Raw genomic sequence first — 14,340 nt, forward strand, 5'->3', positions numbered from 1 at the left:
CATCTGGATCGTCTGATTTTACCAAAACAGAGCACTGACGACTCCAATATTTCACATGTGACTGGGACAATTTGTCATAGTGACAATCGATAGTGATCGCTCTTCCCAAAACTCCTGTTACATTATTTTTTGCCCGCAATGCACTCGGAGCTGAAAAGACAACAGGTCAAAAATTGAACTGGAAATAGTTGTTTCATACAAACAGATATATTTCAATAGGATTTGCCACTGTGTTCAGAGAAATCTCTGCAGTACATCTTCTAATGCAATTAAATACTTCCTTGTTTGAGATCGTTGGGATCATTGAGCATTTTCTCCCCACGGATTGATAATTAGACAAACATATTGAGATTGTATACTAAGCCCTTTATAAAGCAAGACCTTGAGAGGTTCCATTAATCTGTTCGTCCTGGTTGGGACCTGTTGTGTTCACCACAGGCATGTGGTTATTGTTTATTTTCATTTTGTGCAATGAAAGCACAGTTCCTTCACATCTAGCTCTTGGAGTTATTGTATCCTCAAGCAGCAATTGTCAGACAGCAGATTGTCTGCTCATGGTCACATTGCTCTTTCAGGGAGCTTATTGCTTATAAATTGGTGGCACGGGAGCACAGTGGTTAGCACTGTTGCTTCACAGCCCCAGGGCCCTGGGATTGATTCCCGGCTCAGGCCACCGTCTGTGTGGAGTTTGCACATTCTCCTTGTGTCTGCGTGGGTTTCCTGTGGGTGCTCCGGTTTCCTCCTACAGTCCAAATATGTGCAGGTTAGGTTGATTGGCCATGCTAGAAATTGCACCTTACTGTCCTGAGATGTGTAGGTTAGAGGGATTAGAGGGTAAAATATGTAGAAATATGGGGGTGGGATTGTGGTCAGTGCAGACTCGATGGGCCAAAGGGCGTCTTTCTGCACTGTAGGGTTCTACGGTCTATGGCGCTGAGCTTCCTACTTCACAACAATGGCTCTGAATCAGTTCCAGCATTGACCAAAACGGACTTTAAAACTGTCCTCTAGTTGTGAAAAGTGAAAAATAAATGCAGTTCTATTTTTATTAAAATTGCTTTGAACGACCAATAGATCTAAAGCTATGAGCAATTCAGACAGACATTAATTTAAAAATTAGTTGAAATTTTTGAAGGTTAAAGTGATATTTACCAATGTTGCTGATTTGTGTTAAATAACTGCAATCATTCTCTGAAATGTAGATCACTGACACTGTAAGCATTTCACTGGATTTGTCTCCCTGGTTATTTGAGGCTGTGCAGTAATATTGATGATATTGCTGTGTGAAGGATTGACAATGTAGATCCAGTTTATTGGTGTCAGAGATCTTTGAATCTTCAGACGGGGTCTTTTCATACCATGTGTACTGAATGGGAAGTGATCCCTGGACAGACTCACAGGAGATGGACACTGAGCCCCCAGAACATGAGGCATTTGGTGGTGATAAAAATCTAAGCACAGGAACAGATACAGGTTCTGTGGGCAAAAGACAATCATGAAAGGATTTTCACAGTAGCTTCATTGTAGTGTTAACGTAAGCCTGCTGGTGATACTGAGTAAAAAAAAGCTATAACTTTATTAACTTTAAACTTTAAATGATTTAACTTCAGCATGACCAAAAATTGCACAGTTTCATATTACCAATATTTCTCCACCTCACCCAGGATGTGAGGGGGAAGGGAAAGTGTTAGAGAGAGAGAGAGCAAAGAACATGGGAACTTGGCCGAATGCAGGAAATATCTATTGATTGCCCTCACGGACAGCAGATATTCATGATAGCAGATTAGTGAGTGACAAGCATAGGAGTGTGACCTGAGATAGACTGTGTATGTTTGCTGATATAACGTAGATTTAAACATCTTCCCTAAAATCTAATCTTGACCTAAATTCTCTGATATTGAGCGACCCGCCCCCACTGCCAGTTAGAATAGGGAATTTGGCACTCAGCCAAATCTCCATTGACAGCAGCAGGACTGGATAATTCCAGCTGCAGACAAGTATTGTGAATTCCAGCCATTGTTTGTATTTGCATTTAACATTCAACAGTAAGTACCATTCAACATTTAAGTGTGAGTACTGTTAAAGTCTACGGAGAGGTTTTGTGGCCTCGAACAAGCGAGACTGGAAAATCCCACCCAACGTCAACAGACATCTCTGTTGTTTGCTCCACACCCGCTCCCATACCATGTCAGGCATGGAAGTAAATTTCCAGCATTAGCATCATCCAGAGAGCATCAGCTGGGGGGTAGAAGCGATCAGCTGGCAGCAACTGAAATAGTTAATTGGGGAAACTGGCTTAAACTGTTCTTTTTGTACTTGTGCTTTTGTTTTTGAACTCAGCACTGGAATCTGACTTCAACTGAGTGTGAAGGTTTAATGAGCTGAAGGAATTTACTACAGGAGAAGAAGTGAGCTGTTGGTGAGTGTCTGTTGAGTATTCGGGAAGTGGTCAAGGTCTATTATCCCATCGGGAGCATGGGTGGGGTCCTTGCCAACTTGCTATTCAGTAGAGCGTGGTCCAAGGTGCAATAAATCTGACCCCATCTCTCTGGATCATTACTCTGAGCCTCTGAATTACAATTCCTCCAACATAATCATTGTTCTAACTGCCCTCTAGCTGCCAGACTCTGCACTGCCGCGGGGCCTCCAGACATCGGAGCTGTCAATGTCTCCTCCCAGATAAAGCATCAATCAGACATTTCAGTTGAGAGTAATAAAGATAATCACCGAGAACAATTTACCGTCAGATATTTGTAGCTTTACAGGAAATATTGAAAGGAGGCCGGGCTTATCAATACCACAGCTGTACCATCCTGCATCTCCTAGGCGAAGATCCTCCATCGTAACAACAAATAATCCTTGTGCCTTGTTATCTGTGATCGACATTCTCCCTCTCTGTCCATCTGGATCATCTGATTTTACCAAAACAGAGCACTGACGACTCCAATATTTCACATGTGACTGGGACAATTTGTCATAGTGACAATTGATAGTGATCGCTCTTCCCAAAACTCCTGTTACATTATTTTTTGCCCGCAATGCACTTGGAGCTGAAAAGACAACAGGTCAAAAATTGAACTGAAAATAATTTTTTTAATTCAGACAAATATGTTCAGAAGGATTTACCACTGTATTCAGAGAAATCTCTTCAATACATCTTCTAATGCAATTGAATACTTCCCCGTTTGATATCATTGGGCCAATTGAATATGTGCTCCCTGCGGATTAATAATTCGACGACTGTATTAAGATTTTATACTAAGCGCTTGATCAAGCAAGACCTTGAGGGGTTCCATTAATCTTTTAGTGCTGGTTAGGAGCTGTTTTGTTCACCATAGGCGTGTGGTTCCTGTTTATTTTCATTTTGTATAACAAAAGCATGGTTCTTTCACATCCAGCTCATGGAGTTATTATATTCTCAAACAGTAATTGTCAGATATCAAATTGTCTGCTCATATCACATTGCTCTTTGAGGGAGCTTACTGCCCATAAATTGGCACCGAGCTTCCTACGCCACAACAATGTCTCTGAATCAGTTCCAGCATTGACCAGAACAGAATTTAAAACTATCCTGAAGTTATGAAAATTGACAGATAAATGCAGTTTTTTTTTAAATTGCTTTGAATGACCAATAGAACTAAACCCGTGAGCAATTCAGACAGACATTAATTTAAAAATTAGTTGTAGTTTTTGAAGCTTAAAGTGATATTCACCAACGTCGCTGATTTGTGTTAAATAACTGCAATCATTCTCTGAAATGTGGATCACTGACACTGTAACCATTTCACTGGATTTGTCTCCCTGGTTATTTGAGGCTGTGCAGAAATAGTGATGATGTTGCTGTGTGAAGGATTGACAATGTAGATCCAGTTTATTGGTGTCGGAGATCTTTGAATCTTCACACTGTGTCTTTTCATACCATGTGTACTGAATAGGAAGTGATCCCTGGACAGACTCACAGGAGATGGACACTGAGCCCCCAGAACATGAAGCATTTGCTGGTGATAGAAATTTCAATTCAGGAACAGACACAGGTTCTGTGGGGAAAAAGACAATCATTAAAGGATTTTCACAGTAACTTCATTGCAGTGTTAATGTACACCTACTTGTGATACAAATTAAGCAAAGATTGAACTTTCAAGTTTAAAAGTTTAAACTTGACCAAAAAATTAAATAGTTTCATATTTCCAGTATTTCTCCACCTCACCCAAGATGTGAGGAGGAAGAGAAAGTGTTAGAGAGAGAGAGAGAGATGGCAGTGGGAACTTGGCCGAATGCAGGTAATATATATTAATTGCTCTCACGGACAGCAGATATTCATGATAGCAGATTAGTTAGTGACAAGCACTGGAGTTTGATCTGAGATAGACTGTGTATGTTGCTGAGGTAATGGAGACTCAAATATCTTTCCTAAAATCTAATCTTAACCTGAATTCTCCGATATCGAGCGATTCTCCCCCGCTGCCAGTTAGAATAGGGAATTTGGCGCTCAGCCAAATCTCCATTGACAGCAGGGGGACTGGTTAATTCCAGCTGCGGATGAGTTTGGTAAATTCCAGCCATTGTTTGTAATTATATTAACATTCAACAGTAAGTATCATTCAACATTTAAGTGTGATTACTATTTCAAGTCTAGGGTGAAGTTTTTTGGCCTCAAACGAGCGAGACTGGAAAATTCTGCCCAAGGTCAACAGACATTTCTTTTGTCGGTCCCACACCCACTCTGATACCACGGCGGGCAATGCAGCAAGTATCCTCCCGAGGGCATCAGCCAGAGATAGAGCTATCAGTTGGCAGCAACTGAAATAGTTAATTGGGGAAACTGGCTTGAAATGTTCTTTTGTTCTGAGACCCTTTGTTTTTGAACTCAGCGCTGGAGTCTGACTTCAACTGAGTGTGAAGGTTTAATGAGCTGAAGGAATTTACTACAGGAGAAGAAGTGAGCTATTGGTGAGTCTCTGTTGAGTATCCAGGAAGTGGTCAAGGTCTATTATCCCATTAGGAGCATGGGTGGGGTCCTTGCCAACTTGTTATTCAATACAGCGTGATCCAAGGTGCAATAAATCTGACCCCATCTCTCTGGATCATTACTCTGAACCTCTGAATTACAATTCCTCCAACATAATCATTGTTCTAACTGTCCTCTAGCTGCCAGACTCTGCACTGCTGCGGAGCCTCCAGACATCGGAGCTGTCAATGTCTCCTCCCAGATAAAAAAACAATCAGTCATTACAGTAGAGAGTAATAAAGATAATCACTGAGAACAATTTACCGTCAGATATTTGAAGCTTTACAGGAAATATCGAAAGGAGGCCGGGCTTATCAATACCACAGCTGTACCATCCTGCATCTCCTAGGCGAAGATCCTCCATAGTAACAACAAATACTCCTTGTGTCTTGTTATCTATGATCGACATTCTCCCTCGCCGTCCATTTGGATTGTCTGATTTTACCAAAACAGAGCACTGACGACTCCAATATTTCACATGTGACTGGGACAATTTGTCATAGTGACAATCGATAGTGATCGCTCTTCCCAAAACTCCTGTTACGTTATTTTTTGCCCGCAATGCGCTTGGAGCTAAAGACAACAGGTCAAAAATTGAACTGAAAATATTATTTTAATTCAGACAAATATGTTCAGAAGGATTTACCACTGTATTCAGAGACATCTCTTCAATACATCTTTTAATGCAATTGAATACTTCCTGTTTGATATCATTGGGCCAAATGAATATGTGCTCCCTGCAGATTAATAATTAGATAACCATATGAGATTTTATACTAAGCACTTAATAAAGCAAGACCTTGAGGGGTTCCATTAATCTTTTAGTGCTGGTTAGGAGCTGTTTTGTTCACCATAGGCGTGTGGTTCCTGTTTATTTTCATTTTGTATAATAAAAGCATGGTTCTTTCACATCCAGCTCATGGAGTTATTATATTCTCAAACTGCAATTGTCAGATATCAAATTGTCTGCTCATATCACATTGCTCTTTGAGGGAGCATACTGCCCATAAATTGGCACCGAGCTTCCTACATCGCAACAATGTCTCTGAATCAGTTCCACCATTGACCAGAACAGAATTTAAAACTATCCTGAAGTTATGAAAATTGACAGATAAATGCAATTTTATTTTTTTTAAATTGCTTTGAATGACCAATAGAACTAAACCTGTGAGCAATTCAGACAGACATTGATTTAAAAATTAGTTGTAGTTTTTGAAGCTTAAAGTGATACTTACCAACGTCGCTGATTTGTGTTAAATAACTGCAATCATTCTCTGAAATGTGGATCACTGACACTGTAACCATTTCACTGGATTTGTCTCCCTGGTTATTTGAGGCTGTGCAGTAATAGTGATGATGTTGCTGTGTGAAGGATTGACAATGTAGATCCAGTTTATTGGTGTCGGAGATCTTTGAATCTTCACACTGTGTCTTTTCATACCATGTGTACTGAATGGGAAGTGATCCCTGGACAGACTCACAGGAGACGGACACTGAGCCCCCAGAACATGAGGCATTTGGTGGAGATAGAAATTTCAATTCAGGAACAGACACGGGTTCTGTAGGAAAGAATCAAACATTAGATTAGAGAGGAATAGGGAGAGGGAAAGTTTGAACTCGTGGCTGAGGGGATGGTGCAGGAGGGAGGGGTTCAGGTACTTGAGCAATTGGGGCTCATTCTGGGGAAGGTGGGACCTCTATAAGAGGGATGGTCTACACCTGAACCAGAGGGGAATCAATATCCTGGGGGGTAAATTTGCAAAAGCGATGCAGGAAGGTTTAAACTGATTCGGAGGGGGGGAGGGATAGTGAGGAAAGGGGGTGAAAGTGAGGGGGGCATAGTTGGGGAATGCAAGGCACGGCATAGTGGGGGTGGGGCGGAGCAGGGTTTGAAATGCGTGTACTTTAATGCGAGGAGTATTCGCAATAAAGTGGATGAACTTGCAGCGTGGATCAGTACCTGGGACTTTGATGTTGTGGCCATTTCTGAGACTTGGATAGAGCAGGGTCAGGAATGGATGTTGCAGGTTCCGGGGTACAAATGCTTTAGTCGGAGTAGAGAAGAAGGTAGAAGGGGGGGTGGGGTAGCATTGCTAGTCAAGGACTGTATCACAGTGTCGGAGAGAAAGTTTGATGAGGACTTGTCAGTTGAGGTAGTATGGGCGGAGATTAGAAATAGGAGAGGAGAGGTCACCCTGTTGGGAGTCTTTTATAGACCTCCTAAAAGTTCTAGAGAGGTTGAGGAAAGGATTGCGGAGACAATCCTGGTTAGGAGTGAAAGTAATAGGGTAATTGTTATGGGGGACTTTAACTTTACGAATATTGATTGGAGTTGCTATAGTTCTAGCTCGCTAGAGGGGTCAGTGTTTGTACAAAGCGTGCAGGAAGGTTTTTTGTCTCAGTATGTAGACAGGCCAACTAGAGGTGAGGCTATATTGGATTTGGTGCTGGGAAATGAGCCAGACCAGGTGCTAGACTTGGAAGTTGGTGTGCATTTTGGTGATAGTGACCACAATTCGGTTACGTTCACCTTAGTGATGGGAAGAGATAGGCGTGAACCTCGGGTCAGCAATTTTAGCTGGGGTAAGGGCGATTATGAGGCTATCAGGAGTGAATTAGGAAGCATGGATTGGATTAGGGGATTGCAGGGACTGGGAACATCTGAAATGTGGAATTTTTTCAAGGAGCAGCTACTGCGAGTCCTTGATAGGTATGTCCCTGTCAGGCATGGTGGATTTGGTAGATCTAGGGAACCGTGGTGCACTAAAAGAGTTGAGTCGATGGTTAAAAAGAAAAAGGAGGCTTATGTTCGGATGAGATTGGAGGGCTCAGATAGTGCACTAGAAAGCTTTAGATTGGCTAGGAGGGAGTTGAAGAGTGAGTTGAGAAGGGCTAAAAGAGGACATGAGAAGACTTTGGCTGATAGGATTAAGGAGAATCCTAAGGCGTTCTATAAGTATGTCAAGAACAGAAGGTTGGTCAGGGCAAGATTAGGGCCAGTTACAGACAGCAGGGGGAAGTTGTGTGTGGAACCGGAGGAGATTGGAGAAGTATTGAACCAATATTTCTCTTCGGTGTTCACGCAGGGGGACATGAATATAGCTGAGGAGGACATTGGGTCGCAGGGGTGTAAAATAGAAAGTATTACGGTTGATAAAGAGGATGTGCTGGAAATTCTTGAGGGGCTGAAAATAGATAAGTCCCCTGGTCCGGATGGGATCTACCCTAGGATTCTCTGGGAGGCTAGAGAGGTGATTGCAGAGCCTCTGGCTCAGATCTTCAGGTCGTCATTGGTCTCTGGTGTAGTCCCGGAGGATTGGAGGATAGCGAATGTTGTCCCATTGTTTAAGAAGGGGAACAGAGACTTTGCCGGGAATTATAGACCGGTGAGTCTTACTTCTGTTGTGGGCAAGGTTTTAGAAAAAATTATTAGGGATAGGATTTATAGTTATTTGGAGTGTAATGAATTGATTAGAAATAGTCAGCATGGTTTTGTAGCAGGTAGGTCGTGCCTTACTAACCTTATTGAGTTTTTTGAGAAGGTGACCAAAGAGGTGGATGGGGGTAAGGCAGTTGACGTGGTATACATGGATTTTAGTAAGGCGTTCGATAAGGTTCACCATGGTAGGCTTCTGCAGAAAATGCAGATGTATGGGATTGTGGGTAATCTAGGAAGTTGGATCAGGAATTGGCTATCAGATAGGAGACAGAGGGTGGTGGTGGATGGTAAATATTCATCATGGAGTGCAGTTACGAGTGGTGTGCCTCAGGGATCTGTTTTGGGGCCACTGTTGTTTGTAATTTTTATTAATGATCTGGATGAGGGTATAGTTGGGTGGATTAGTAAATTTGCTGATGACACCAAAGTTGGAGGTGTGGTAGATTGTGAGGAAGGGTGTCATAGTCTGCAGGGAGACTTAGATAGGTTGCAGAGCTGGGCCGAGAGGTGGCGGATGGAATTTAATGCGGAGAAGTGTGAGGTAATTCACTTTGGTAGGAGCAACAGATGTGTTGAGTATAGGGCTAACGGGAGGACTTTGAATAGTGTGGATGAACAGAGGGATCTAGGTGTGTGTGTACATAGATCCCTGAAAGTTGGGAATCAAGTAGATAAGGTTGTCAAGAAGGCGTACGGTGTCTTGGCGTTTATTGGTAGGGGGATTGAATTTAGGAGTCGCAGTGTAATGTTGCAACTGTACACTACTCTAGTGCGGCCGCACTTGGAGTACTGTGTGCAGTTCTGGTCCCCGCATTACAAGAAGGATGTGGAGGCGTTGGAGAGGGTGCAGAGGAGGTTTACTAGGATGTTGCCTGGTATGGTGGGGAGGTCCTATGAGGAGAGACTGAGGGATCTAGGGTTGTTTTCGTTGGGAAGAAGGCGGCTAAGAGGGGATCTTATTGAAACATATAAGATGATTAGGGGTTTAGATAGGGTGGATAGTGATAGCCTTTTTCCTCGGATGGAGAAAGCTAGCACGAGGGGGCATGACTTTAAATTAAGGGGGGGTAGCTACAGGACGGATGTCAGGGGTAGGTTCTTTACCCAGCGGGTGGTGAGGGATTGGAATGCCCTGCCTGCTGCAGTTGTAGATGCGTCTAGTTTGGGGGCGTTTAAGAGATCTCTGGATAGGTTTATGGACGAAAAGGGATTGGTATAGGCTAGTGGGTCATTGTTTTTGTAACTGGTCGGCGCAACATCGTGGGCCGAAGGGCCTGTTCTGCGCTGTAATGTTCTATGTTCTATGTTCTATGTTCTATTCTGAAACTGACCGAACATCTAAAAATCAAACACTCTGTGAACTTGAGCTCATCAACCTCTCATTCAGGGTCAGTCACGTTGCAATCTCACCAACACATCGAGCTCTCCATATCTCTCCATCCTCCAAGCAGCCTGAACTACAATGTTTACTATTATATCAGAACATAGCAGCTCTCCAGATCAGACCATGAAGCAGGAGACAAAAATTTCAATTAATTGGTGGATGGATTCGAGGAGATTTGGGGAAATGGGTTATTTCACTCGGGGGATGTTGAGACTCCGGAACTCACTGCCTGGAAGAGTGTCAGAGGGTGGGAAATGTGGATAATCTAATCATTTCAAACAAAATGGATTAAATTTGAGATGCTGTAACTGACAGGGTTCTTGATCAAGAACTAAATGGTGGGATTAGTTGGATTGCTTGTTCAGTCAACCGAGTGTGGCACAGTGGCACAGTGATTAGCACTGCAGCCTCACGGCGCCAGGAACCCGGATTCAGTTCCAGCATTGGCTGTGTGGTCAGTGTGGAGTTTGCACATTCTCCCCGTGTCTGCAATTTTTTCCTCTGGGTGCTTCAGTTTCCTCCCACAACCAAAGATATGCCTATATCCATGGGGAGGTGGTGGTCGAGTGGTATTATTGCTAGCCTATTAATCCAGAATCTCAGTTAATGTTCTGGGGACCCGGGTTCGAATCCCTCCACGGCAGTTGGTGGAATTTGATTTCAATGAAGAAAATCTGGAATTAAGAATCTGCTGATGACCATGAAACCATTGTCGGTTGTTGGAAAAACCCATCTGGTTCACTAATGCCTATTAGGGAATGAAATCTACCATCCTTTCCTGGTCTGGCTTACATGTGATGCCAGAGCCAAAGCAATGTGACTAATTCTTAACTGTCCTCTGAAATGGCCTCGCAAACCTCTCGGGATGAGCAATAAATGCCATCCAGCCAGCGATGCCCATGTCCCCAAATGAATGAAATACAAATACTTGCACCTCCCAACAGGTGCCAGGCAGTGCCAATGTGGGTGGTGCTGGGGGGGGAGGAGTGGGGAATGGCATACTGAAGGGTGGGGTCTGTTGGGGGCTCAATGAGTTGGGGGGTTTTCACAGGGAATGTGAAGGGCGATCAGCACTGGCCATCTGGGTGGGGGGAGATTGGGGCTGGCCCAGGAGAGCTCTGGTAGGCCAGTGGTCGGATGGTGGTGAGGGGAGTCAGGATGGCCAGTGATCGGGAGGCCAGCGGTGAGGGGGCCAGTGCGCCTGCACCAATCTCTGCAGTGACAGATCAGTGTGTGTGCAGTGGTCCACTCTGCACTACGCTGCCGGACTCTCCAGTGGGATTTGGACCCGCTGACCACATTTCAGATGGAATCACTCTGTGTCGGTGAAACGTTCTGGTTGTTGTCAAATGAGCCTCTTCAGACACTGGAATTCCAACACATCAAGGAAGCTGATCAGGTAACGTGTACTCCCTGTGTTGTGGGATTGCCCGTCAGCGAGCTGCTTGTCTCTGTTCATTCCTTTGACTTGTGGAGCTCAGGGTCTGTGTGGAGGAGGCAGTTGCTGCTATTGATGCTATTGGTCACCTGGGTCCCCATCTGAGACCCAAAATAAAACAGTCTGAGAACCACCCATGCTGATCTGATAGATACAATCGCCAAAATGTCACCCAGAAATACACATTCCCACCACTGTTTTGAAAGTTAACACCCTGTAAATACTGATATTAAACCTTTCACACAATCCGGTTAGAAATAAGCAGTGAGGTTCCAATGCTTCTTGGCATCTTTCCCAGTCACTTCTTCAGCCTCCCCCATTGCCTCTGTCTTCTGCCCTTGCTCAGTAACCTGAGCAGGCGCAGGTAGATTCCACTAATTGCACTCACTGAGTGATTATTAGATTGCAATTGATAACTGCGGGGATTTGATCACACACTGATTGACACATTTAAAGTTTCCTTGGAGATTTTTATGACCACTTGGAACATTTGGAATATTGGGTCCAATTCTGGTCACCACACAACCAGAAGACATGGAGGCTTTGGAGAGATTGCAGAAAAGGTTTAACAGGATGTTGCCTGGTATGGAGGGTATTAGCTATGAGGAGAGTTTGAAAGAACTAAGATTATTCTCCCTGGGTTGACAGAGGCTGATTATGAAAATTATGAAAGTTACAGATAGAGTGAACAGTTGGAAGCTTTTCCCAGGGCAGAAATGACAATTACAAGGGGACACAAGTTCAAGCTCGGAGGGACAGGTTCAGTAGAAATGTGCAGGGGAACGTTTTTACACAGAGTCCATAGAGTCCATAGAGGTTTACAGCATGGAAACAGGCCCTTCGGCCCAACTTGTTCATGCTACCCTTTTTTTAAAAACCCCTAAGCTAATCGCAATTGCCTGCATTTGGCCCATATCCCTCTATACCTATCTTAACCACGTAACTACCTAAATGCTTTTTAAAAAGACTAAATTGTACCTGCCTCTACTACTACCTCTGGCAGCTTGTTCCAGACACTCACCACCCTCTGTGTGAAAAAATTGCCCCTCTGGACACTTTTGTATCTCTCCCCTCTCACCTTAAACCTATGCCCTCTAGGTTTAGACTCCCCTGCCTTTGGGAAAAGATATTGACTATCTACCTTGTCCTTGCCCCTCACTATTTTATAGGCCTCTATAAGATCACCCCTCAGCCTCCTACGCTCCAGAGAGAAAAGTCCCAGACTATCCGGCCTCTCCTGATAACTCAAACCATCAAGTCCTGGTAGCATCCTATAAATCTTTTCTGCACTCTTTCTAGATTAATAATTTCTTTAATAGGTGACCAGAATTGCACACAGTATTCCAATGTCTTGTATAACTACAACAAGACATTCCAACTTCTGTTTTCAACGGTCTGACCAATTAAACCAAGTATGCCGAATGCCTTTTCACCTGTGACTCCACTTTCAAGGAGCTGTAAACATGCATTCCCCGATCCCTTTGTTCTGTAACTCTCCACCAGAGGGTGGGTGGGGATCTGGAACGCACTGCCAAGTGAGGTGGTTGAGGCAGATACATTAGCCACATTTAAGACTTATCGTGACAGACATATGAACAAACAGGGAGGACAGGAATATAAGCGCTTGGTCTAGATAGGTAAATGTGATTGGTGCAGGCTTGGAGGGCCAAAGGGCCTGTTCCTGTGCTCTACTGTTCTTTGTTCTTTGATCCCTTTCAGGGGCTTTCACCATTTTGGATTATTTACTTGTTAAATTTGCCAATTTAACTTTTAATCTGTCAGCTTCACCCTGAGTTTTCACTGGTTTATTTGAAAGAAGCACAAACTGACACATTGCAGACACATACGGATGTTAGGAGTTTGACTGGCTTCCCAACATATTGTCAATTTCTGTGTATTTAACCCCTCTGTGCTCCCCCACCCACCCCCACAGCCCCACCATTCAGTGCTAAACCAACAAGGTACAATTACTACCAACTGGCTGCTCACTTCACTTTGTTAATGCCTGACTATTAGATTGATCCAGACTGTAAAAATCTGACAGTGTGATATTTAATACATTTCAGAGACAGAAAAATACTCTGAGCCTCGCGGGTAATTTCTTTCACAATATCCCATAGTTAAAGGAATTGTTAGCCTGATAATGTTTGAAGTTTTTGATCAGAATGTTGGACAGGCCACAAATTGAGTTTGTGTCACAAGAGTCGGATTTCCAGATCTCTGCCCTCTAGCTGTCAGACTCTGCATTGCTGCAGAGCCTCGGGATATCGGAGCTGTCAATGTTTCCTTGTGAATAAAACATGGATCAGGCATTTCAGTAATAAAGAAAATCATTGACAGTAATGTACCGAGAGATATTTGCAGCTCCACAGTAAACGCTGGATCGATGCCAGATGTAACAATTCCACAGCTGTACCATCCTGCATCTCTGGCGTCAAGATTCTCCATCGTAACAGCAAATATTCTTTGTGTGTTGTAATCTGTGATCGACATTCTCCCTCGCCGTCCATCTGGATCATCCGTTCTCACTGAATATGAGCACTGGTCTGTCCAACCCTTACACCAATATTTCACGCTTTGTTTGTATTTTTCATTATAATGGCAATTTATTGTGATCGCTCTTCCCACAATTCCTGTGACTCTCTTTTCTGCCCACAATGCACCTGAAACTGAGGAGGCAACATTTCAGCAATTGACAAAGTAAATAACTGCTTAATACTGAGAGGAACATTTTAATAAGATTTACCACTGTGTTCAGAGGAAACTCTCCAATATCTGTATTCATCATTCTCTTTCTAGTTTGTGCTGGATGAAAACATGAATATAGAGCCGTGCTGTCAGTGCCAAAGTACTTCACTGCCAATGATTTCTTGTTAATGTATAGTGGCCATTGTCATTGTGTCACCTTGTCACTCAAGCTTTTCACTGGCGCCTCTGAATGGGTGGATTGCAGGGTCAGGTCCCACTCCAGAGACTGGAGTATAAAATCTACAGGAACATTCCAGTGTAATACTGAGGGACGAGATGGCTCAGATTTTCCTCCCCCAGTCATGTTCACAGAGCTCGGTGAT

General features: G+C 43.5%; 1 protein-coding gene across 1 annotated transcript in view; it reads right to left on the bottom strand.

The window, feature by feature from the left end:
* Positions 1 to 122: 122 nt before the first annotated feature.
* The window catches only part of LOC145357147 (uncharacterized), a 147,622-nt gene continuing 133,404 nt past the window's right edge, over positions 123 to 14,340 (bottom strand). Inside the window, exons 18-23 of the mRNA XM_080210304.1 lie at positions 13,618 to 13,938; positions 6,244 to 6,567; positions 5,273 to 5,581; positions 3,714 to 4,037; positions 2,810 to 3,050; positions 123 to 150 (exon numbers count right to left, since the gene is read on the bottom strand). Of these exons, the coding sequence (XP_080066430.1) occupies positions 123 to 150; positions 2,810 to 3,050; positions 3,714 to 4,037; positions 5,273 to 5,581; positions 6,244 to 6,567; positions 13,618 to 13,938 (1,547 nt within the window). The remainder of the gene's footprint in view (positions 151 to 2,809; positions 3,051 to 3,713; positions 4,038 to 5,272; positions 5,582 to 6,243; positions 6,568 to 13,617; positions 13,939 to 14,340) is intronic.

This window comes from Carcharhinus amblyrhynchos, chromosome 22 (genome assembly GCF_965287045.1).
Source record: "Carcharhinus amblyrhynchos chromosome 22, sCarAmb.v2.hapA, whole genome shotgun sequence".
Classification (NCBI taxonomy): domain Eukaryota; kingdom Metazoa; phylum Chordata; class Chondrichthyes; order Carcharhiniformes; family Carcharhinidae; genus Carcharhinus; species Carcharhinus amblyrhynchos.